This window comes from Serinus canaria, chromosome 3 (assembly GCF_022539315.1).
Source record: "Serinus canaria isolate serCan28SL12 chromosome 3, serCan2020, whole genome shotgun sequence".
NCBI classification, from domain to species: Eukaryota; Metazoa; Chordata; class Aves; order Passeriformes; family Fringillidae; genus Serinus; species Serinus canaria.
This window is the reverse complement of record NC_066316.1, coordinates 54,657,599-54,682,144: the sequence shown is the minus strand read 5'-3', so window position 1 is coordinate 54,682,144 and position 24,546 is coordinate 54,657,599. Positions and strand designations below refer to the sequence as shown.

The window sequence follows — 24,546 nt, the reverse complement described above, 5'->3', positions numbered from 1 at the left end:
TTAGAAATATTTTAGTTACAGGAGGTCTTTACAATGGCTTTGGCACATCCTGTACATTCTCTGATAATCACATAAGGAAAACTTTTTTTGGCTCAGGGTCATTTTCATGTCCTTTATCATCAATGTACTTTGTCTGCTCTTCCTTTTTTAAGGCTCCCCTGTTTAGTGCATTTAGCTGAGCTAGCAAGTTTTCCAGTTAACTAAGAGTTTTCTTTATTAAATTTTCCAAATGAGCTGGAACTTCTGTAAGAGGAGTCCCTCTTGAGCTATTGCCTCTGCTTCCAGTTCAAGCTGAACAACATAACGCAGATCAGTGTTCACAATGAAGCAGAAAAAAAGAATTCAAAAACTTAACAAAATTCTCTAGGGCTTTCAGTAAATACATAATTAGAGTTTGGCTGAAGTCTGTACTGCTTCTTTTTCAGCCAGATTTTTTTTTCTCTCAAGCTTTGCTTGGCAAGATCTGCAAACTCACCTTTAATGTACTGTTCAGCATTCGAATTTTGTGGAGTTTCTCATTAATGGAGGGGTTTTTGCTGCGCTTGATAAATGACTTCCTAAGCTCCTTCTTAGTGGACAGTCGACGATCACCAATGGGAGACAGGCTTGCTTGCTCCAATGACTTGTAAAGTCGCTCCATCTCATCATCATCATCATGCTTATCCTGGTCTTCAAAGAAAAGAATAAATTTGGTATGAGAACATGAATGTAGTAGCAGAAAACAGAAAAGTTATGTTCAGCTATTAGGAAGGTTCTTAACCAACTCAAAAACCAATTGTATTTGAGTTAAAACTAAGGGCACTTAGGGTAATTTCTAGGGTAATAATGCCTATGAGAAAGACATACTTCCAAACTCACATGTTATTAAGAATCAGGTAATGATCCAAACAGATGTGAGCTTGTATCTCCACTAACAGAGTGCTGCTTTAATGCTCTGAATGCATCACAGACTTAGAACAACTGTCAGTAGCCCTATGTTTGAATGAAACAACTCTGATAGCATCTACACTCATTCATCCCTCCCTGCATGCTCCACACAGTGAATTACACTTCTGCCTGGCAGCTGACAGGGCAAATTCTCTTTGGTGTGCTGGTTCATCACCAGGTTTTGGTAATTATTGAAAACAGACTTTCAAAAAAATGAGCTACTAAAAGAAACACAGAAACATTTCAAGGGCCCTAAGAGAAGGTCCCTAGAAAACAGACTAAAGCAAGAACCCTTGGAGAATCCAATGTCTTGAGTTTCACAGATTGCAGCAGAGAATTTGCTTATAAACCCTCACAACAAAGCCTTGATTATCTCCACCTTAATTATTCTGTTGGCTCCCAAGCTGCAGGACCATCTTCCAAGACAGAGAGTACACGAAAGGAAAAGCGAGTAACAGCTGAGAATAGCATAAAATAAGATGAAAAATAAAGCAAAGGCATTTCTCAGAATAAAACAACTTAAAAATGAACAGACAGAAACGAAAACTGTGCCGGGCATATGTAGGGGTGTTTCAGCAGAAGGCCATTTTTAGCAACAGACTGTGCAACTCACTTCTTGTCCTTCAGTCCACACAGCTTTAGTGATCTCTAAGGGAAAATCTTACGGCTTTTGCTGTTTTCAGGGTGCTAATTAATCCCTCAAGATCCACTTTGGATAACACTTGGTTTTATGTCTCTGGGGGTAGTGGTGTTGGTTCTTCTCTACTGCAGTCCTTCCTATTCCCATTGAACTGGCTGGGCTCTTTTTTCTTTTAAAGTCAAACATTTACTTTTCTAAATCATCTGCAGTCAGCAAATATATCCACAACAAAAGGAACAAGTCCTTCTGCTCAGTCATGCTGCTGTGAAAAGAATTCTGCAATATGTCAGCTTGCTAAGGAGGCTGCTTCTTATCTTTTCCATGTTTTATAAAGTACAGCATCCTCCTACATCTCTGTTCTTTCTAAATATTTAGGTTACAAGAAAGGTTTATGATATGCTGCAAATATTTGCCTTCACTGTGTTTCTGGTCTATTCTTCACTACTGTGTGATTATAAAAAGCCTACCATAACTTGACAAAAACTAAATATAACTTCCAACATTGGTACATTGCTGGGGGAGGAAAAGGAGAACTGTTGTATATTTAACAAGCTGCAGGAAACAGAAAAAAAATAGAAGTGTAAGGCATAATACACGGCAATAGTATTTCCTGAAAGCTGTTGGCACATGCCATGAGGCTTGCAATAACGAGTTTCCTGCCTGCTTTCTTGGGATGAAGCAGCTGTTTGTTGCTTTAGCCAGCTTATGCACAGGACTGGCTAAACTCTGCTGTAGACATCACCCATCAGGACTGTGTGTAGTAATACTTTGAGAGATAAATTGATTTTCATTAACTATCCAAGAAAACTGTGTAAGAAGGCAAAAAAGTTGCTTCAATCCTGCTTAGCAACTTGTATATAAAGTCAACCCACAGGGGACTTTTTATATAAAGACTTTATATAAAGTCCCTGCTCCAGACACCTTTTGAGGCTAACTCATGAGCTTCCTCAGTATCCTAAGAGGGTTACAAAGCAGCAAGCCTGAGAAAATGCCCTCACTGAACACTCTTCTTTCATGCTAAATAATCTGATATCTTCCATGCACTTGTGGAAAACTGTAAGGAGTGCAGTAACATTCAGCACAGAAAAAGATGGAGCCAAAGTCAGAAAAGCCCAGGAGAAGGCTTGCACATGATGCTCTTGTCCATCAAAGCGTACTCAGCTCCTGCAGACTTTCAAGACTTCTACCTGAAACTCTTTTCCTGTTTCTTATTCTTCCACAATCCTCATCCTCCAAGGGATTAATCAGGGTCAGGTAATTTCAAAGGGAAAGGAACGTGTCAGATTCTTCACATCAGGTGGATAAAGGACTAAATGGAATTTCAGCAAACTGCTAAAAAACAAGGGTGAGTGGAACTTACAGGGTGTGTAGAGCTGTGTATGAGTTACACAGCACTCTTGTCTCCATCTCTGATTAATTTCAACTACTGCTAAAAAGTAAGAGAGGATCTTAATATTGTGCATTTGTGTGGAACACTGTTGCTGTTGACAAAGAATATGTCTGCCAACAAACCTCTATAAACTGAGGCCAGACTATCTGTTACCCATCTGGAATTTTACCTTCAGCATCCTGAGTACCTCTGAGCCAAGCTCAGAAAGAAAAAGCCCACATTTTGCAGGCTTGAAGCTGCCACCGAATGCATTAGATTGATGCTGTAAATCTGAAAGGGGGAGAGGTAATGGAGGAACTGAAAAATTCTGATTTAGGGGAACTAAAACACAATTCTGAGGCTTGATGCCATTTATCTGGAATTTCCTTCTAACAGGAGGTATCACAGACAAGAACAACCTCCCAGAGGCTCAACATGCCTATTCTTCACCTCCTCAATTTTCAGCTTCAGCTCTTCTGTCAGCCAACTTGCCAGAGGCTGGAGACATTAAGATTTTGAGACTCCCCATCTTGGAGCATCAGTACAGGAGCCTGTCTGAAATCCCAGCTTTAATGCTCTTTAGGCCTCCATAAGTGAGATTATCCAGAACTTTCAAAAAGCAGCTGTGAAAAATAATGTTGATTGTTTCCCAGTAGTCAAGATAAAGAAATAGGAAATGTTTGGCAAAAAGAGCATTTTGCATTAAAAACCACCTCCAACAGAATGTATCTGACTAAATTTATCTGAAACGTAAATATTTGTTCTCCCATTCTTCAACTGAGATCTCACAGACCTCCAGTTGTGTATTAATCCCAGGGAAAAAAACTCTGCTTCTTCCTCCTGTTCTTGCTACTCTTATGAGCATCTTGTAGCTTTGCCAGCACCTCTGTTTCTGATTCAGCTAAAATTTTTTATGCCAGTTGAGAGAACACATACACCCAAGGCTGGAAAGAGCAGAGGGAAAAAAGCCACAGATGATTTTTGCCCTTACCTACCTATCCACTCCCTAGCCCTTCTCCACAGTGGTACTAGACTTTTTGATGGGAATATGAAGTCACCTCAGGGAAATCCCATTTCCCATATAATTATGGAACAGAAAATACAGAAAAAAATTCAATTAGGTGAGCATAACTCAGGCAAACTCCTCACTGGAAAATGCAGAACTAAGGGAGGAAAGTTTGGAAGAAAATAATAGGGAAACTGTTACCACAATTAGACGCTGTTGTCTGACAGTATAGTGGACTCAGCAGTGAGGGGTGGAATTTTAATAAACTGAACTGCAAACAATATAAATAAGCCTGTATTTTCTGAGGGTTCAGAAAACCATAGCACCATAGTTTTCACTGTGATTTCTAATTATTTTTTTATGAGAAACAAAATAATTATTCAAGTTGTTTCTCTACATAGTTGTTCTCACCATAACCCCATTTCTTGTCTCAGCCACAATCTAGCTTTTGCAGAAGGAACAAAGGGGCCAGAGCACACCAGAGGATCTGTTCTGGCTATTACTGGCACAGGCAGACTCCAGAGAGGAAGAGGATGTCAGTTGTGAGAACAGAAGGAATTGAATGAATCCAGCTCCTATTTAACCAACTCCTTCCCACAAAACCAACCCAGATAAAATCCAAGAGGTATTTGAAAAGCTGTTTGAAAATATCAGCACACACCAGATCTTCCACAGCTACCGTGAGCTACAGCAAAATGAACCAGAAGAGGTAAAATAGGAATGCCTTGCCAAGATACATTAACTTCATACAATCATAAAACCCTCAGAAAATGCAGGGAAGATGAATCTTACTGCTATAGTAGTAGATCCCTAAATAAATAGGAACACACATGCCTATTTTCTTATATAACCTCTTAGTTCCTGTGGCTTCCTTTAGCTGTTGATGTTTTTGATCATAATGGTGGTGTGTCAGGGTCATATACCTTTCCTTCCAGTGGTTGCCAGAAGAAATACAAAGGATGGAGAGTGTGTCTAGCCATCCTGGAGGGGCCAAGGCCAGCTCCTGGATACAGTGCACGTAGCCAGACAGCTGCTTGTATTCTCAGCTGTTTCTTGTTTACCTTTCAACTTCTTTGCATCACAGGCAGCCTTAGAATCCTTTGTCACTCTGCATGGAGCAAGCTGCATCACCAAAGTCTTAAATATTCCCAAAAAGTAAATGGATGCATAATGCTGATATCCTTTCAAAAGAGAAAACTGATAACCCCGCCCTTATTTGTATCACTCTCTGGTATGTAACATCTCCCCAGTAACTGATGCAGAGAATTAATGCCGACAGTGCTCATAACATCACTAAGAGTGGTTGGCAAGATTGTTAAAAATATCAAATGTTGTGGCTCCTTGAACCAGACACTCACAGTTGTTTAGCAGAGTTCATTAAATAATTTCTGTAGAAAAAATAATCCATCATCATTTAGTTGAATCTGTAGCTGTTCTTATGGAGATTCATGCATTTATTTCTGGAAAATGTTTCTTCCGTTGTTTAAACTCATCACTAAGGTTTCTTCACTGTTTTTGTTCTTTTTCATGGTAAGCTCTTCCCACAAAACCACAGCTACTCTTTTTTCCTTTTAGGTACCAACTTTTCTCACATAGCTCTCCATTTCTAGACTTTGCCCAGCAAAAGTGGTCTTCAGTTCCAGAAAATTTTCACCTCAACTCTAGGCTCTTATCAGCTACAACCAAATATTCAACTTGTGGCTTTACCTTGAAGAATGTGGCCAGAAAACTGTGGCAGGATTTTTTTATCCTCACCAGGAGAAAGACACACTTGTAGGTTCTGTGGGGGACTGGGATCAAAGACTACCTAAGAACATAAGCTGTTCTGATGACAGCAGGGCTGTGTTTACACACAAGGAACATGTGCTTTCAGGACAAATGTGGACAAAAGACACACTTGTCTCCTCCTGGATACAGTCTCATGACTCTGAAACATGTCAGAAACATTATTCAGAAGCACAGTAAAGCAAATAATACCCACTGAGCTATGCCTACTTGCTTTGCATCAGATAAGAGTGCTCTTACCAGTTATTTCAAATCAGAAGAATTTGCAGCTAGATTTTACTCAACAACCTGAATTCATCTCACAGTATTGATGCACATGCTTATCAACTAGCTGGAGAGAGAAATTCTTGGGGGATGAGCCACAGAGCCAGAATTGCATCCTTTTTGATAACTTTCATTTGGAACTGAAATGTTACATTAATCCTCCTTTTCCTACTTCATGCTCAAATTGAAGTAGCTTAATCTCCTTGCAAAATATTTCCTTAATGTTTTCAGTGACCACTGCAGGGAAGGGCCCCACACAGCAGCACTCTCCACACCCAGGCCATAATATGCAGACTGATAAAGGAAAGACAGACCTGTGTCTGGTGTACATTTACTTGGTCAGCAGTGGGTTATGATGCAGACAAGAACTAGTGAGGTGACACAGTTTCCATAGTGCCTGTCTTGCTGGAATGATCTATTTCTGGAATTCTGTCAGCGACCACCACTGTGGTTGGGATGGAAGTGTTCTGTGCTCTGCCATTAGGGCTGCCCATCAGCAAAGCAGTGAGCAACAGAAGAATTCATTTCCCCAGGAATAATCTTATCAAAATTGAATCATCTTGCACACTGCAGGAGTATACCAAAATATGCCTTGATTTACATTTTAATCCCATTTAATTAGTTAGCATGATTGAGCCTATCAAACTATACTTTAAGTGATTATGAATGTGTCATGCACGTTCTATGACATCCATAAAAGTATTTGTCACCCTTACATTACAATAGAAAGCAATAACCTACACATTATTGCAGGGTTTCTGACTATATCAGAAGAATATAGTCGAAGCAAAAGTTTTGATTTCTGAAGAGCAACCACCGAATCTTTGCCAACAGGATCTATAAGCCACTATGCCATTTATGACCTAGATTCCAACAATCCACTTAAATATCCCAAATGATGTTTTCCAAAGACATTACTTTATCAAATTTAACCTCAGAAGGAAAAAATACGGAAAACAATATATTTAATATGTCTTTGTGACTTTCTCATTAGGGACTCCATTTCTGCCAGCTCCAGCCTTTTCACAACTTGAAAAGCCAGAATTAGGGGAATTAGACCCACAGTAACTCAAAGCACTGCACTCTTTTCCAATACATAGAAACAGCACATATGCTCATTCTGGATTTTAATTTTTTCTGCTCTTCATTGCTGCAGAATTTTCTAGCAGAGAAGCCTACAAAACGGATAATGTAGGTGAGCATAAAACACTGAGTTAGTTTTCATTTTTGATGAAAACTTTACTCTTCCTAATGGTTTTTTGTTTGTTTGTTTGTTTTTGTGTGTGTAAAATCAGGAAAGGTATGACTACATAAAGGGGTGAAAGCTTTCTAAGTGTCGATATTTGTAAAACATAGGGGCACTGACAAGGAACTAATGTGCCTCATAGTATCATCCTTCATTACCCAGTTCACCTACAGAGAAATGCCCTGATTTCCCAACAACTCCAGTGCTGTTTCTTTCCACCACTGCATTACTTCCAGCCTAAGCTCTAAGATGCACCTTTCTTTCGCATTGTGCTGAGACAACCCTTCTCTTTCAGCAACAAAGAACTCACTTCAAATCTTTACAAGGATCTGGGAAGAGCTGAGGCACAGGAATGTTGTTGTTCCCTTATGTATTACCCCTCTACTCAGAACTGTATGCCAGGAACAACTCTTACGCTTCAACTGCTTTTAATTCAGAAAGAAGAAGCTTTGCTCAAAAGGCAGGAGATATTTTCTTGCTACACAGGAGAGTTACAAACAGTAACAATGACCAGATTCTGGAACCATGCCACCTTTTTCAATTAGCAGTACATTTCAGTAGGAGGATACTGTGCAGACACCTATTTGCTTAAACAAAATCCAGTCTTAATAGACTTTCTGATTCAGGATTTCAGTTGTTTTCTCTTGATTGCAATGAAGCTTAATGAAGCAAATAGGGAATACGTACTTTGAGTAAATGCAACAGCACAGATATGTAAAATTGGACTGACTTAACCCTATGTTCTCTGTTCTCTACATATTACAGTTTTGTTACAGTGTCCATGCACTTTGTTAATACACTTTGTTAACATTTTGATTCAATCCTAACTAATAAAAGATATCTGCACTGAAATAAAGACTGTTAACGAAATTATGTTTATGCTAAATTTATACACAGAGGTTATGGTCTAACATACAGATACAAATTTGAGAAAAGCTGTAAAGGTACCTACAAACCAGATACTAGGTTATATATTTAATGTGCAATAATTTAAATGTTATAAATGTGTGTGCCACTGGAAAACTCTTCAGTGAAGGATATAGAGGAAGGAAGGGGGAAGGAAGTTAAGGAAACCTGGAACGCTTCTATTGTATGGCTCTGAAGCAAAAGCCTCCTCTCTCATTAGCTCACCTCTGGCTAGTGATCGCTGTCCTGTTGCATCTGGCACAGCTAGACAATGTGTATCTGCACTTAAGTAAGAGGTTTGGGATCCACCATTGGGTTCGGAAAGCCGGACTTCCTGGCTTTCTGCTGCATCTCCACAGACCACTTCCGGCGCCTCGTCGGAATGGATCTGTACGCAGAACGTTAAAGGCTGATCGCCCTCTTCCGTGGCAGAGCTGTTCACCAGGTCGAGCCAGGACTGCCTCTCAGAATAAACCACTTTGGATGCCAAGGAAGACGATGATTCTTGGGAATTGAAAGTGCTTTCAGGAGAGGAGAGAGAACAAGATGCTTCACTTGACAGAGTTGAGGTGAATGATGACTTCTGCTGATCCTGCTTTCCAGATACAAAAGGGGTGGGGGGGAAGAAAAAAGAAAAATTATTTACAAATAACTCCTGTTTCTAGGTTCTACGTGATGCATAATATACAGCTCAAATGCTGAATGACCAAAAATTGATGTAATCTGGCTACTTATTCATCCAAACGAGCCTGTGGTGTGGTAATCAATCTCCTAAAGAACAGTAACTTCAGAAACCAAGCCACCAGGAAGCCGAAGGCAAAAGAAATATAAACCTGACAATGACCAAGGAAACAAAGACCAAGGAAAAGTATGCTGAATGTAGCCTTCTGTGGTAGGTCTCACACTCACCTTCTTTCTCTAATTTGTCTTCACTTTATTGGTCTAATCAAGAGTGAAGAAGAAAAACTCCAAATTAGCCATTGAACATGAAGCACTCAACAGCTCCACCAATGCAATAATCAGAGATAGACAGAAGGGGTCCCAAGCACTGAAGTACAGTAAAGTATTTTTCCCAGTCCATTCAAGGGATAATCATTCACCAGGGCAAGAAGGCTTAGCAGAAACTATCAGAAATTGTGGTTAGATCATCATGATATGAAAGCCAGATTTGCTACTGCAGAAATTTACTCCTCCTGCATATCATCTCCTACTGGCCAATGCCAGCATTGGAATACCAGGTTTGATGGACCACAATTCTGGCAAGTTTCAGTCCTCAATATTTATGTAAAATAGACTGTGTAAGCATTAAAACAGACGATAACTAGACTGAAAATATTGAAACTTACTGAGAAGGTGTTGCTAGGGAAACCTGGAAAAGCTGAAAACACAGTAAAGGGGCTAGCCTGGAATACCTATATATGAAGTAAGCCAGAAATAAGTTTTATTCAAATAAACCAAAGCAAGAGTAACAATTTTTTAATTATGATTTTTAACTTCTCAATTCAGTGTTGTATACTGTAATATATATATACTACTTCCTTCTCATATTAAAAACAGCAAAGCCTTCCTGTGCTTCTAATACAGCTGCATCCTTTAACAAGAAGTCAGTTCAGAGGATGAGGAAGAACTATATCAGACTGTGAGCACTATTTGTTAATAGCAGCTTTTTCACTTTTTAAATTTTTGGAGCCATTCATAGTATCATAGAATTGTCAAGGGTGGAAGAGACTCCCAAGTTCATCCAGTCTAGCCAAGCACCCAGCACTTCCACTGCAACCCCTAAACCATATCATCCAGCACTGAATTCGGATCCCTCTTGAACACTTCCAGAGATAGTGACTTCACCACCTCCATGGGTAACCTATTCCTGACCAACCTAATGGTGAAAAGTCTTATATCTAATCTGAATCTGCCCTGTCCCAACTTAAGGCCACTTCGTCCAGTCCTGTCACTGTAGGCACAGCCCCCACCTGACTATAACCTCCTTTCAGGGAATTGTAGAGGGTAATAAGGTCTCTCCTGAGCCCCCTCTTCTTGAGACAAACCCAGCTCTCTCAGCAATTCCTCCTAAGGCATGTTTTCTGATCCTTCCATGATTCCTATAAGACTGTGCCAAACATTGCAGGACCCAGGCATTTATATTTCCCTATGAAAAATACAGCACTGTGTTTCAGGTGTGGTTTTGTTTTCAAAATAGAAACCTTCACATATGCATCCTCAAGCCAAGGACAAGGAGATGCTGTAGTAAACTAGGAGTGCTAAAAATGCCCTTGGGAACACAGGTGATATGAAGCATTTCATCTAAGAGCTCTTATCACAAAGACAAATTGTTGAATTGTTATAAAGTCAAGCAGAACAACCAAACAGTAAGAGCTCTTGCCCATATGTTGTAGATGGTCTAATTTCAGTAGTTCAAAGCTGGAAAAGGAAGATATTAGATCTCACCTCTATTTTTCTGGCATTTGTCTATACAAAAAAAAAAAGGGTTATTGAAATGAAGGATGTGCCTCACTGAGGGAAATATGTTTTTATTTTCATTTTCATTGTGTGTTAATTAAAAAATATGAGTGGGAATAAATATGACTGCCAGAAGGTGTTTGGTTTTTTCTGCACATGTGTTGTGTTTTGTTTTTTCTTTGGCACAACAAATGTTTACCTAACTTATTTGAGTGACTCCTCTGGAAGTTTTGCAATCATCCATATAATACATTCCCATTTGGGGATGTTTTAAAAAGCAGATCATAAGGATTTCACTGGAGATTAATGAGTCTCTAGGTATTTTTTAGAGAAAAATTATGACCATGAAACTCTTCAACTGCTTTTTTGGCCGCTGCTGCAATCTATTGTCTTAACGTATCTGCTGATTTTTTAACTGTGTCTGCATTCACACGTGCACATATTAATGCAGGTGGTCAGTTTAACTTTTGCACTACAGATGTTATAATTTACTTGCTCCTCACTTACTTTTTTTCTCCCCAGTACCCAAACTCATGCATACACATGGAACCTCATGATCACTACTTTTTTCTTCTGCAAATTTCAAAACGGTTTGAGTCAGCAGGGAATAGAACAGCAAGTACATACTTGGCTCTAGAAGTACAGCAAAGTGTTTGCTGCTCTAAAATATAACAGACCCCACACCTGGGTTTCTATTAGTTTCCAGAATAATAGTTTTTGGTTTGGAGTTGATGTCAAGAAGTTTAGAGGCCTTTCTGCTTAAATTAATAAAAAGACATTAACTCCAGTCAATGCCTGTGGCATTCCTGACAGTGAAATGAGTTGACAGGATAAGTGTCACTTCCAGTAGCAATCTGAGAAAACTGAAGTAGGCCAAGTGCTGCAGCCACAGAATATGAACCCAAATCCACTACATTTTTGAGACTTCACAGCTTGGTTCAAGAACTTTGCAGCATATAAACCGGCAGAGAGCTGTGTTTAACCAGCCTTCCCTGAGACAACCACAGGCTGTAAACTAGAACTGAGTTTTTAGTAGAAGCTGCACTTTCCCAATCCTTCCAGTGTTTTTCTTGTTTCAGCCCTTGCCCAGAAGTGAAAGGGGTATTAAATATGGTATTTAAAAGAAGACTCTGATTTGCAGTCCAACAGAGATATTCCTACTCACTACATAAGCAAGCTGAGCACGGGGCAGACCCACAGTAAATGGAGCTGATTCCAGTGGCAGTTCTGGGGTGCAAAGATGAAACCTTTGTTTAGGACACACTAACCTTAGTCCACAAGGGAAGGGATTTTAAGGGATAGGAAGAATTGGGAAATCAGCTGACAAAGGCAAAGGCTGAAGGGAAGATTCCCTTTAAGGGAAGCTTGAGAAGCAGGATCCCTCAGCATCCGCAGCACTGCCTGCCTCCCACATTTTCCCTGCCAAAATGCAGAGGCCAGCACTCCAGAGGAGCATATGGGAGGGAGACAACCGGAGATCACCTCTGCAGCAACAGACCAACAGCTAGCAGGAAACCAGAAAAACAGAAAACTAAAACCAGCACCTGTTTAAAACTCATCATCTGGAAAAACGCAGGCATTCCCTGAGAGGTGAGCAGAGGGAAAGCACATCTGCATCTCCCTAAAGGCAAGGCACTGAGGTATAAAATTCAATATGCTCCATTAACTGACCCACAGCCCTGAATAACTGCAGGAGACATACTGCCACAGTTCTTCTCTCAGATGATATTTATAGGCACTCAGTACATTTCACTTCCAGCTAATACAGGCAATAAAGAACCACGTTCTGCAGCAGTGAAGGCCTCACACCCCCGCGTGCCAGGCGGATTGTCCTGGTGATAAACGTCACACGTTTCGGGAGAGGAAGTGAAGACTGACTTATCTGACTGAAAATGAGGGGGGTGAGTGGGTGACCGTGTGACATGTGCTCCCAGCTTTATGTCAGCTAATCAGAGATTGCCAGACAGGCAACTCTGTCCACAACATCTCCTTTCATTAATGCTTGTGATTGCACAAGCTTCTCTAGCTCACCTGCATATTTCTGATCTGCTCCTGGGTGTCATTTCAGCGTGCCACAGAGGAACTTGTACCACAACAGTGAGGCAGCAGACACTTCCCTTCCCTCAGATGCCATGAGAATATTTAGTGCTAAGTATACTACTGCAACACCTCTCAGTGTTAACTTTCAGGTAGGGAAAGGAAAGGCTTAAATCAGGACTCCTTAACAACCCAAACCAGATCTCTCATTTTTAAACCCAGAATTAAGAAAACTTGACTTTCCATATTAATGGGAAAAATTTAAAAAATTAAAAATGTAGTGACAAAAGACTCTCACTCTCTCTATAGTTTCCAAAGCATTATATGAACAATCTGTTTACTCCAAAATTGCAGCAAAAGCCTCAATGCCTGTTGCTAGCTCCAGGAAAACTTGCTGGTTACAAACATCCTGGGATTGCCTCTGCTACTTGCAACAGCTCTTTCTGACTTCTACCACAAATGAAACTTTTCGCTTTAAGGCTGCCAAGAGAGGGAAAAAAACACACCCTAAACCTACTAATGAAGCTACCTGTCAAAGCAAATTTACGACTTTCCTTTCTTTACTTTAAAAAAAAAATCAAAATGGATTTTTTTTTTTTTTAATTTGAAGATTTTTTTTAAAAATCCATTTATGTCACATATAAGGGTAATGAGATCAGTGGGAAAAACAATTATATAGAAACAAGATTAATAGGGCAAGAAGTAGATAATAATTAGGCAAGTCAATTTGATTAGACTCATGAGGGTTCATAGTGCTTATTTTAGTTTATGAAATGAAGTGAGACAGGAAGGAATATTCTGGGACAATATGCTACATAGATTTTGGAAGAATGCCTATTATCTTTTTTCATAGTCTATTTTTCAGAGGTAAAAGAAAAAAAACCAGATTTTTATCTCTGTGTGAAGAGGCCTCTTTCCCTTCACTTCACTGCCACAAAAGCAGCTTCAAATTCAGCAGTCTTAAAAACAGCCCACTCATATAAATAAATACGAAGCTGCTAGATATGCTACCAAGGTCATAAAAAGAGAGAGGTTTCAGGATGGATTTTTAAAAAAGAGAGAGAACAGTATGAAAAAAGCAGCTTACAGCGGTGTGTTAAAAATCTTGTAAAGGAAAGACAGAGTTTGTGTATGAGGTAGAAGGACACCTTCATTTCTCTAGCAAGATAAATGGGAAGGAGCTGATCTTTTACAGTGCAAAGCTCCCTGTGGTGCAGGATGTGCCAGCTGTGAGCTCTGACATGGGGCGGGCAGTCTGTGCTCCTGTTTCACAGGAACACAGTGTGGACGTTTCCAGACAATGTCTTAGGCTATTCCTAGAGGACCACCACCTCAGGAGAGTTTTGTTTCAACCTGCTTGCAACAAGAAACGAGATAATAACTGGAACACTTACCGGAGGAGGAGGTGGGGTCTGGACAGTGTAGGGTGGAGGTGGCGTGTCTGTTATTTCTGGGTCGTCATGCTCACTTTCACTGTAGCATTCTGAGGTAGACATGGAAAATGAGCAAAAAGAAAGAGTTAGACCAACATATTATTCTTTGCACCACTGTGGCAATCCAAACAGGGTGTTCTGGATTTAGGACTACACTTTAACAAGTCAGTGTCTCCTAATCTACTTGTAGTAATGCTGTAGAGCTGCTGCAAGTAGCAGAGGCAATCCTTAGTCCCTGTAATCAGTAAGTTTCCCTGGTGCTAGCAACAGGCACTGGGGCTTTGGCTGCAATTTTGGGATAACAAGATTGTTCATATAATGCTTTGGAAACTATAGAGCAACCTTGTGAGAGTCTTTTGTCACACATAGTGTCTCACATATACACACAATACAGCATGGCAGAACATATGAAGAAGTAATACCAAAAGTAAACACAGTACTCTAGGAATACCCTACTTGTCTCTCTCTTTTTTTTTTTTTTTTTTTTCCTTTCTTTTTTTCTTTTCGTTTATTTTTTGGAGGTTTTTGGTGGGGTTTTTTGTTGGTTTTTTTTGTAACAAACTCATAGGAGTTTGAGCTCATTGACACGTGGCAGAGGCAGTCATCCTGTAATTTCTTTCAACTATCTGTGCAGCAGTTGAAAACATTTTCCATTAATTTGTTTAGAGGTGGATCAAATGAAGTGATAATCATGGATAAAATGAGAGACAGAAAAAGGGAGGCAGAATGTTGCTGGTTCTTATGCCTAGGACCTGGCAATAGTAATCATTGGGCAAGATCATAGAATAGTGTGTTTGGGAGGGACATTAAAGGCCATATAGTCCAACTCCTCTGCAATGAGCAGGGACACCTTCACCTAGACCAAGCTGCCTGGAGCCTTGTCCAGCCTGACCTTGAATGTTTCCAGGGATGGAACTTATCTCTGGGCAACCAGTTTCAGTGTTTTGCCAACCTCACTGTAAAAAATCAAATCTTTGTATCTAGTCTAAACTAGACCTTTCTTGACCTTGCTAAAATGTTTGTCCCCATCTTTCTTACAGGTTCTCTTTGTGCACTTTAAGGCCACAAAGATCACTTTTGTGAAATCTCCCAACACAAATGTAACCTTTACAGAAGCAAGTGTTTGCATCCCACCATGCAGCACCTTTGCAGGGTGACAGCACTCCCCCCACCAGAGGCTGCCCTGTGGTGTCCATGGGATCAGCACTGTCCTTTGCCAGCCACAAGCACTCAGCAGCCTGTGCTGACCAGGAGCCTCCATCCAGCTCTGCTCCAGAGAGCAGGGGTTGCTTTAGTGCAGCTCTGACTCCTTATCAGAGCTGGATTTCTGGGGCTCCCACCACTAGAAAGCAGTTTGTTAGCATGGTCTCTGGACAGTCACCTGAGATTATTTAATCTAAAATTAACTCATCTAATACCCACACACTTTATTTTTCTGCATATGATTGTGGGGGGAGGGTGGGTGTTAACAAGCACAGAGTGAGGGGAATAAAGTTGTAAGAGAGAAGAATTTTGTGCATGAGAGAGAATTTTCCAACCTGTTAACAAAGAGAAACTTAAAGGGGTTCATTTTTTTTCTCCCTGTATGCTTTGCAGAACCATAGGGTTTTGAGTAGCATAGATGCTGTTCTGTTTACTGGAAATATGTGCTGGCACATCCAAGCATAAAGAACTGAAACTGGCTGCAATAAGGCCTACATCAAATTCTAAGATTCTATTAATGCCTTTTTGAGTAATTCAGGAAAAAGCTTATGCTTCCTACAGCTCCCCTTTTAGGCACACAGAAGAACTGAAAAAGATTCAACAGCTGTTTCTGATACTCTAAACAGGTGGGTGTGTTAAAATGCACAGAAAGTATCTGAATACACAAGAAATGCCATAAAAAGAGCCAATACTTGTGAAGAATTATGGTGTGTGATACAGACAGGAGGAACTGGTCAGCAGGAACAGAAGTGACTGTGGGTAGTGACAGTGTTTTTATGAAACATAGCAATGTTTCTGTAAGGACTTGTCCATCTGCCCTCAGGGTGCTGCACCCCACTGAGGGCAGCTGCTGGATCACCTGTGACAAAATATGCATGAAAAGACAAGGAGGTGTTTGACACTGGAATCAGAAGGCCCTTTCCTGAGGAGGAAATGGGTGACTATCCTTAAAAGCTGAACAAATATTGGCTACATTATGCTATTGCAAAGTTATTAGATAACCTGTTTCAGGGGTTATTGAGAGGATTATTTTTTATCTTTTGGACTTTTTTTAAATATTAAAATTGGTGGATTAGCTCATTTTTTATTGCTTCATAATTCTTGATTCAACCAATACAACCAGTATCACATTTTACTGAGGTTTAAAAAAATTGGTATATTGTAAAAAATTTTGGCCATTCCCACTTTCAATTGAACTCTTCCTTTCATGAAAAGATGACAATATATTTGCACACTTCCCCTGAGTACAAGTATCTTGCAGTTCTTGCTACACAACTTAATTTTCAATATAGCCCTTTATCCTAAAGTGTTTTGATAAAGTTGGCTTCAAACAGGATACAGGCAGGAAGAATTAGATGGTGCAGAAGTCAACAAGTTTCCTGACAAGAAGCAAATGTGAACTGAAAACAAAGAAACTGATGAGACTTGCTGAATTCTCCAGGAATCAGTAGCATCAGTGTTTACCAAACCCAAAGCTGCTTTTAATGGTAGAGCATAAATGGAGCCAGATCAAGTTAATCAATAATGTCATGACATGTCCCAAGCTGGGACATAAACCACAATCTTAAATTTTGTGGAAAAGCAGAAGGGATGCAGAGAGGAACATTTCATTTAGACAAAACAGGCTGCATCACCTAAGTGTTCTTACAACTGCAAAATTCAGCTTCTTCTTTCTAATGACAGCTCCTTCACAAGCTCAGCAATTCCAAAAAGGGCACTGTGTACCCATGCTCTAAAAATGGAGACTTAAAAGCCCAGATATTCCTCACACATTCCTCAGGTTAGAGTCCATTCCTGGTTTGGTAACATAATATTACCCAGAGCACTTCTCACTCTGAACCAACCCCTCTGCCCAGATTTGTGATTTGAGTGCTGCTGTCCTCCCACCAAAGAGTTATATTAGGTCGATGTGCAAATTAAGACAATAAATGAATTGTTTAGGATTTTTAAAGTTTTTCATTCCTTAATGAACTTAGGCTTGGCTCCAAAACAAATTGTAAGCTCCAGAATAGCAGCACCATCCCCTCATCCCCCAACATTGCAATTGCTGAAACCCCCCAGACTGGAGGACACAACAGGGATGGGTCTGCAGAGCACAAGGTATTCCTGGGTATTCCTGCAAGCTGCCTTGCTGCAGCACAACTCCTGTAACATAACTCACCCGCTCAAAACCCAGAGCAGCACAGCTGTTCCTCTTCACTCTTGGTAGGCTTAGCAAGCCAACAAACTGCCAGAAAGTAGTTACACACCTCTCCCAAGATCACCTAGTGTCTCTCACTCACTCTGTTTCTCACCATTTTTCCTTTTCCTGTGGTTACTCTGTGCTGTGACAATATGGTTTCTCTGTGCTCAGGCAGTAGGCAGACCCAAGATGACAGTTGGAAAGAAAGAAAATAGCTGGCAAAAATCAAAAATTTGGCCAAGCGAAAACTGTGAAGAACACAATGTAGTTACACACTGAAACCAGTTAGAACATACCTTCCTCATTCTTCCTGTTTGGTGCCTGAGGGTCTACAGCCATTCCCAGCTTACTTAGCCACCTGTGTTTGAAACAGAGGGAACACAGAGTCAGGGAAACTCACATGCTCTTCAGACTGAGTTTTGCTCCTTTCAGTAGTTTTCTACATCATCTGTTTTCATTAGCTTGACAACCAAATGCCAAAATTTCTATTTCTTAGATCATCTTCTAGAAAAGCACCAGTTACCTCTGTTTTAATATTCCCTGTAGTGAACAGGATTAGCTGTCTGGGACATGTTTCCTTGATACTGAAAAAAAGGTACTACTGATGACCCGGGAGTCGTATTTGTGTAAGCTAAAGAAAAAGTCTTTGTGCTGTAACTCCATGTCAGTGAATTAGCCCAGCTGTTGAGGTGTCATCTTTCACCTGAGATGAAGAAACAGGCATGGGAGCCTCCGAAGATGATGTCAGCTGGCCTGGCCAAAATTATTGCAGCACAGTCTGCACCACTTGAAATCAAACTTTTTGATCACAACATATCACATTTTTCAACTTGCTACGTACTTTTGTTTTTAGTAAGTCTCACTTCCTGTGTTGGTTTATGCTATAATTAAGGTGTTTTTCACTTATCTTCCTAGGTGGCTGCATTCTTCCAGTGCTAGAAACATTCCTTAGTCATACTTTTTGTATATTATGTTTGCCTGTAGGTCATTCAGATCTATCCGCATTTTAAGTAGCTAACCACCGAAAAGGCTCAAGTTTTAAGATTAAACCTCAAGGCATATATAGAGAAAGTAGGAAGGGCAGGAATTCACTGGAAAAAAAAACATTTTGTTTGATTTTGGTTCTACTAAAGCAACAGGGAATTTGCTAGTAAAGATCAGCATCAAAGTAACTGCACTTTCAGACTGCAGTGTGAGCAATAGAGCCACAAGCAAATCAGAAAAACAAAGTTTCATTTCTGTAAGAGTGGTTCATTGACTCTTTTCTGACAGCTAATCCTAACAGAATAATTTTTAAAATGAAAATCTACCTTAACAAGGAAAAGATTTGCTAAAAAAATTCTAGGACTTCACTAATGATGAGGGCAGACAAGTCATTAATAACTATGTACAACTGGCCAGCTAAATGCATGCAGCTAGTCAGCATGGCTTTACTCTTCTTGATGCATGACAACAGTAAATACATGATAAATTAGTGAAAAAAACGACTTAGTTAATAAGCCCACTGTTGATTCAATAGAGATATATGTACAGGTATATGCATATGTCAATATATGCATGAAGAGTTACAAAAGGTCATGATCCATCAAGCATTTATGCACACCAGGAACTAGACACACACAAATGCTCCAGTGAGTTCAGTGGAACCATTCACACGTGCATTTGCAGGACTGGAGCCAAGAGAACAGATGTCTTTTAGTCTGTTTCGACATATGCGTGAGTATGCGTGTACTTTATGTATTAAATGCATGTATTTTGTACTTTGCCAAGGAAAACATCATCAGTTGCAGCAGTGGGGGGTTAGTACAGCATAGTGCAGGCTGCTCTAACACTAGGCTACCTATCTTCAAGCCAAAATGAAATTTAATCAAGAAGTGGAATCTGAACAAAATCATTCCAGGGGCATAAGAGCTGAGACACCTGCTTAGATTTCAATCACTGACTCACAAGAGACTAAGCATTCTTCACATGAGAATTTCCAGCTGGGCTCCAAACTGGCTGTTAGCACTTACTAATATCCTCTATTAGCTCTAATTTTCCTTCTCCATACGTCCTTCCATTCTCTTCTCTCTTAAGCAGGGTTACCCTCTCTACTGAAATATTCCTGTTCAGCTGCCCCTCATTCTCAGTCATCCTCATCCAATCTGCCTCAGGAACTTGTCACTCCATTCAGGAGCTCTGGTTGGAAATGCAGGAGCACTGAAATGGATGGTTAACTCCCCACCAGAATACTCCATGCTGCTCCAACTTGCAAATGGCAACAGATTCTTTTCATACTTGTGGGCACCTGTAGAATACAGATTTATTAATACATGCCTTTGGACATACACTACTGTGATATTGTTCATTTCTGTATCTATAGATCTTTCAGAAGGTCACACACATTCTCTAAACCTGTCCCTTTTTCTGTTGTGGCAAATATGTATGAGGTCTCTCATTTATAGAGGGAATGAGTGGTCATTGCCCTGTGAAAAATCACACGAAGATCACCAGTAGAGCCATGATGAAAATCCTGATCTGACTATTGTAGGAGCTCTCTTCCCATTTAAATTGTACTGCTTTGTATCCAGTATTTGGCTGTTTAATGCAATAGCACAGAGAACAGACTGCACCTGAAGTAAAAAAGGCAAAGATATGAGATATATCTAAATCAGCCAAATGTGGATTAGTAGAAAATATCTTTCTGATAGCTCAGTGGTTTCTAAAATGGCAGCATTCATATCCATTTTTACTTCCTCCATTGCGAACTGTTTGGTTGTCAACCTTCTGGACATTTGTGGAAAGAAAATTTCTGACCTGCCATGAGGATCATTAAACTACAGCACAGTTTGATGCTGAAGTTAATGCTAATTTACATAAAGGAAACAGAGCTTTCTAACCCTCCTTGTTAGCTGACATGGTACTCTGAAACCAGAAGCTGCTATATTCTAGTCCCAGATCACTTCTGGGACTTTTCCCTCTCTTTCATTTCTCCCCTCACTTCTTCCCAGGTGCTGTACTTGCCATCAAATCTTAGCACCATTCTAACAGAAAGGGATTTATACCAGCAAATGTTGGGAAGATTAGCATCAAAATTGGTCTAATTAAGCGATTCTGATTTCAATTATAATTAGTGAACAAAAAGCAATAGTTTTCTTCCATTTAGTGACCAGAAAAATTAGACTCAGTAATTCCCCAAATAACTTTGTCAACGACTGCTTGACAGTGAAAGAATGAACTTTCAAAGGGTGTTCTCAGGCATGAGACAGGATGAAACATGACCAGTCACTCCTACTTACGTGTTCATTTCCAGAACATTTTCTGCCGCAAAATAAAATGTCTTGATCTGTGGGTGGCTGATCTTAATAGCACTTTAGGAAAAGAAAAAGATAAGAGATATGAAGAAAAATAGTTTCCATAAGAAAGAAAAAATAATAGCTGAATGAATTCTTTAAAATATGTATTCACTCCACTGTATTAATCCAGATTATTTTGCCCATCAACACAGCTCTTTCTTTAAAACTTTAGTCTATTTTTAGCTAATTTCCTTGGCCACACACTATTCAGAGAGTATAAACCACAGGAACTAAAAGGGAAGGAATAAAGAATAAAACAAAGTCTTCCATTATTTCATTACATAACTTTGTTGCCTTCTCATATCTCAAATACTATGTGCAGTTTTGCTTCCTCCAGCTCTGAGCTGTAAAGCAAACTTGAAAAATGTTGGAAGAAAACACCAGTAGTGACCCAAGACATGGAACAGCTTCTGTGTGCTGTGCTCAATCAGGCTAAGACCCCAAAGCATGGAAAACTGATGGTTGAGGGAAGGGACATGTGACACAGTAAAATCACAAGCAGCACACAGTGGGTAAACAGTGACTGGCTCTTCTGACTTCTCCATCCTAAGAATGAAGGTTTTCTCTTGAGGGACACAATTAAAACCATGCTGCACTTTATAGCTTTGAACCACAGCAACACCCCTCCCAACCTTTGAAGTGCACTCAGAAGCAGCTGGAAGTCAGTTCTGCATATAGAGTTTGGAGAGAATATTTTTAAATGTGCACCCTGCTAAAGAAAGTATTTATTCCCTGCACAACCAAAGGCCTCAAGTACAGCCCAAGCTAAGTTGCCCCACAGCAGCCTAAGGAATAGTCCAGGCTTGGCGGGATGCAGCATTACTTGTACCACTGCTGACCTCCTCAACTAAGAGGGGGCATCTGAGAATTACAGTCTACTCATAAACAGCAAATGAAAAAAAAAAAAAGGAAAAGAAAAAGAAAGCATTTGCCACACTCATCTGTTCTTTTTTATTTGTGGTTTTAGCAAAGCACATCTGGCAGAGATTTTTAAAAAATATTTTTGCAATGTGGTTTTCTTTCAGTGGCTCAATTAATATCTCATTATTTATATAACACAAAAGAACTCCCCACAGCTTCACTGTCAAAGACTACTGAGGCTCATTCCTTGCAATGTTGTAAAAATCATGCAAAACTGGGAACAAGAGATAAACTTACTGCTTTTTTTTGCATTCAATTGCTCGATCCACACTGAAGTCTGGCAGTCTTATAAATCCTTCTGCTTTTTCAGCCTTCCATAAAAGAAAAAAAGATTAAATATCACCACATCAACCAACTGGTAAACTAGTAGTCTCCAGTGCTGAATAATATTTAACACAATTGCTTGTTTTTGACAGCTTTTTATACTGTGAAAATATATGCTCATCACCATGGGGACAGATTAACGCCTGATGGAATATCTCTATACCAGCTATATTTCTGCAAATCTGGGGTGCAAGTGCACTCCTGTTGGTGCAAGTGGCAGAGTGTAAGCATAGATTTTGTTGACTAGTAAGCATGAACAAGGGTTACCTCATCTGTTCAGGTCTGGATGGCATCTACAATCTCAAAGGTGGGTTTGTGCCATGTACACACAGCACGTGTGTATCTAACACAAACATGTAACAGCAGCACATAAAATGACCTATGTATAGCTGAAAAACACAATTCAGAAATGCCCCAAGATGATTCTAAGTAGAAATAGAGAAGGGTGTCCCCTGTGTAATTGCAGCATGGACCATTTTGCAGGGTCACCTGTACACAAGCAAGGCAGAGGCAATGCAGGCTGCTCCCATCCCATCCCACACAGCTGAGTTCTGTGGTTAAACACTGCAGACCTGCCTCAGAGGGCTTTGGTCACCCAGCTATCACTACCCCTAGAAATTTGCAGGCATGATGCAAGAGATAGCAATATCCAGGCAGACATTTACATTTACAGTACCCTGTTTACATCCAGTCAGCCCTTTCTGCATGCCAGGAGCTTTACTGAGCATTGACGTCTGTGCTCTCAGTCAGCAGGACTATGAGTCAGAGCTGAGAAACTGAAGTGACAACCTTCAAATCCCTGTTTGTGAAGCCTGAAACTGAAACATATGAGGCAGAAACATCTTCCTTGCGACATCTATCTACATACACCTGGTCATCTGCAATAAGGTTAGGAGTCCCCCTAAGAGGAGAGGAATATGTAATGTCAACAAAAGTCTGTAGGACATAATGTCAGGAAAAAATGTACTTTCCAAAACACAGTGTTCATTCCGGAGTTACATTTTTGCTGCTCCCAGCCATTGCTAGTAGACACATTAAAATTCTGAAAATGTACACTGAGTTAAAGCAGATAAAATACACACAACAATTACAAAGGCAGTGGATAAATGAAGATAACTGACAGTATCTCAAGTCTCATTATGCATGAATATGATCAGACTATAAAAAGATGTACATCAAGACAAGTCTTTGAGCTTCAATGCTTGGAAGAATGAATCTCCAAGAACTGAAATATTAATACAGAATGGTTACTTCAGTGGATGGGTATTCCCCTCACATCTGCATATCTGCTCTTTGGTATACAATAAATCATGGCCTAACCATCAGTCCTGTCATTTACATGTACTGAACATTCATGTGAGAAGTTTATATTTCACATCACCACCGATGAACGGTTTTGCTGCTCCAAGACACAGACACAGCACCACTGGAAGGGGTTTTTCTTATTTTTCTTTAAGTACAGGAGAAAAAAAAGATTTTTTACATCTGGGCTGAAAAAGTTTCATTTTGTAATATTTGTATGAAAAAGCGCTTATTTTCTACTTGGGCTTTTAACACTTTCTGATTGTATCTGTAAAACTTGTTTAGTGACTAGCTTGGGGACCTTTTGTTTCCATTCCACAGGTTGGAATTTCATGAGCTTAAAGCTATTGAGATAAAATGACAAACTAAACCTAGTATTACCACCCCAGATCCATAGTAGATTAAACATATAGGGATGAGCAAATAAATACAGGTGAGTAATAAAGAAGCACTATTCTTGGGCTGTACTGTACTAAAATTAGAGATTGTATTATCCAGCAATTCTGTTGCAAAAAGATGATCATTTATTGGATCCAGAACACCAAAATTCCTGTTTAGTTTCCAAGACCAATCTGAGAATACCAAACTCAAAAAAGCTGTCCATGAGATACAACAATCACTGTTGCACACACTGCTGGATAAGAAATGCATACAATGCCAGTTGCTTCTCTGTAGTAGGAATCCATACTTCCAGTTTAAGAAAAAGTTATCCAGAGACCCTGAGTGAGGTAATATACCCAGGTACCCATGCAGCAATAAATCCATGGCCTGAGCTGGGTGAACCATCAGGTGGGTGAGTGGGTGACTTGGATCTGGGACAGATTTGGCCTTTCTTCCATGTTTTGACTGCAGTTACAGCTCAGCCAATTCCATCCATCAGTGCAGTGACCATTGGTCTAGACTGTACCCTATAAACAGTTTAGAGTGCTGCAAAAGCACTCCCAAGGGGATTAAGTCCATGAAATGCCACTGGATAAGTCACTGTCTCTACTGCCAAAGTACAAAATTATTTGAGTGTTTGGATTTTTTATTGGACTAGTGAATTACCAGCACCCCACAAGCCAGTGTGGAGACACTCGCCTGGAGCACTCCCACCCATGCAGAAATGGAACTCAGAATTGAACCACTAACTTAATCCATCAGTAACTCAGATTAGATTAAAATAAATTCCTCTACCTAGACTAGGAGAGCTCCCTCTAAATTACCAAT

At 40.0% G+C, this 24,546-nt stretch overlaps 1 protein-coding gene across 4 annotated transcripts in view; it reads right to left on the bottom strand.

The window, feature by feature from the left end:
- The window catches only part of IPCEF1 (interaction protein for cytohesin exchange factors 1), an 82,230-nt gene that overhangs the window by 7,225 nt on the left and 50,459 nt on the right, over positions 1–24,546 (bottom strand). For all 4 annotated transcript variants that reach the window (XM_050972131.1, XM_050972130.1, XM_018919951.3 and 1 more), the window contains 6 exons: positions 21,949–22,022; positions 20,734–20,805; positions 17,752–17,813; positions 14,032–14,120; positions 8,369–8,738; positions 476–669 (listed from right to left, as the gene is read on the bottom strand). In XM_050972131.1, the coding sequence (XP_050828088.1) occupies positions 476–669; positions 8,369–8,738; positions 14,032–14,120; positions 17,752–17,813; positions 20,734–20,805; positions 21,949–22,022 (861 nt within the window). The remainder of the gene's footprint in view (positions 1–475; positions 670–8,368; positions 8,739–14,031; positions 14,121–17,751; positions 17,814–20,733; positions 20,806–21,948; positions 22,023–24,546) is intronic.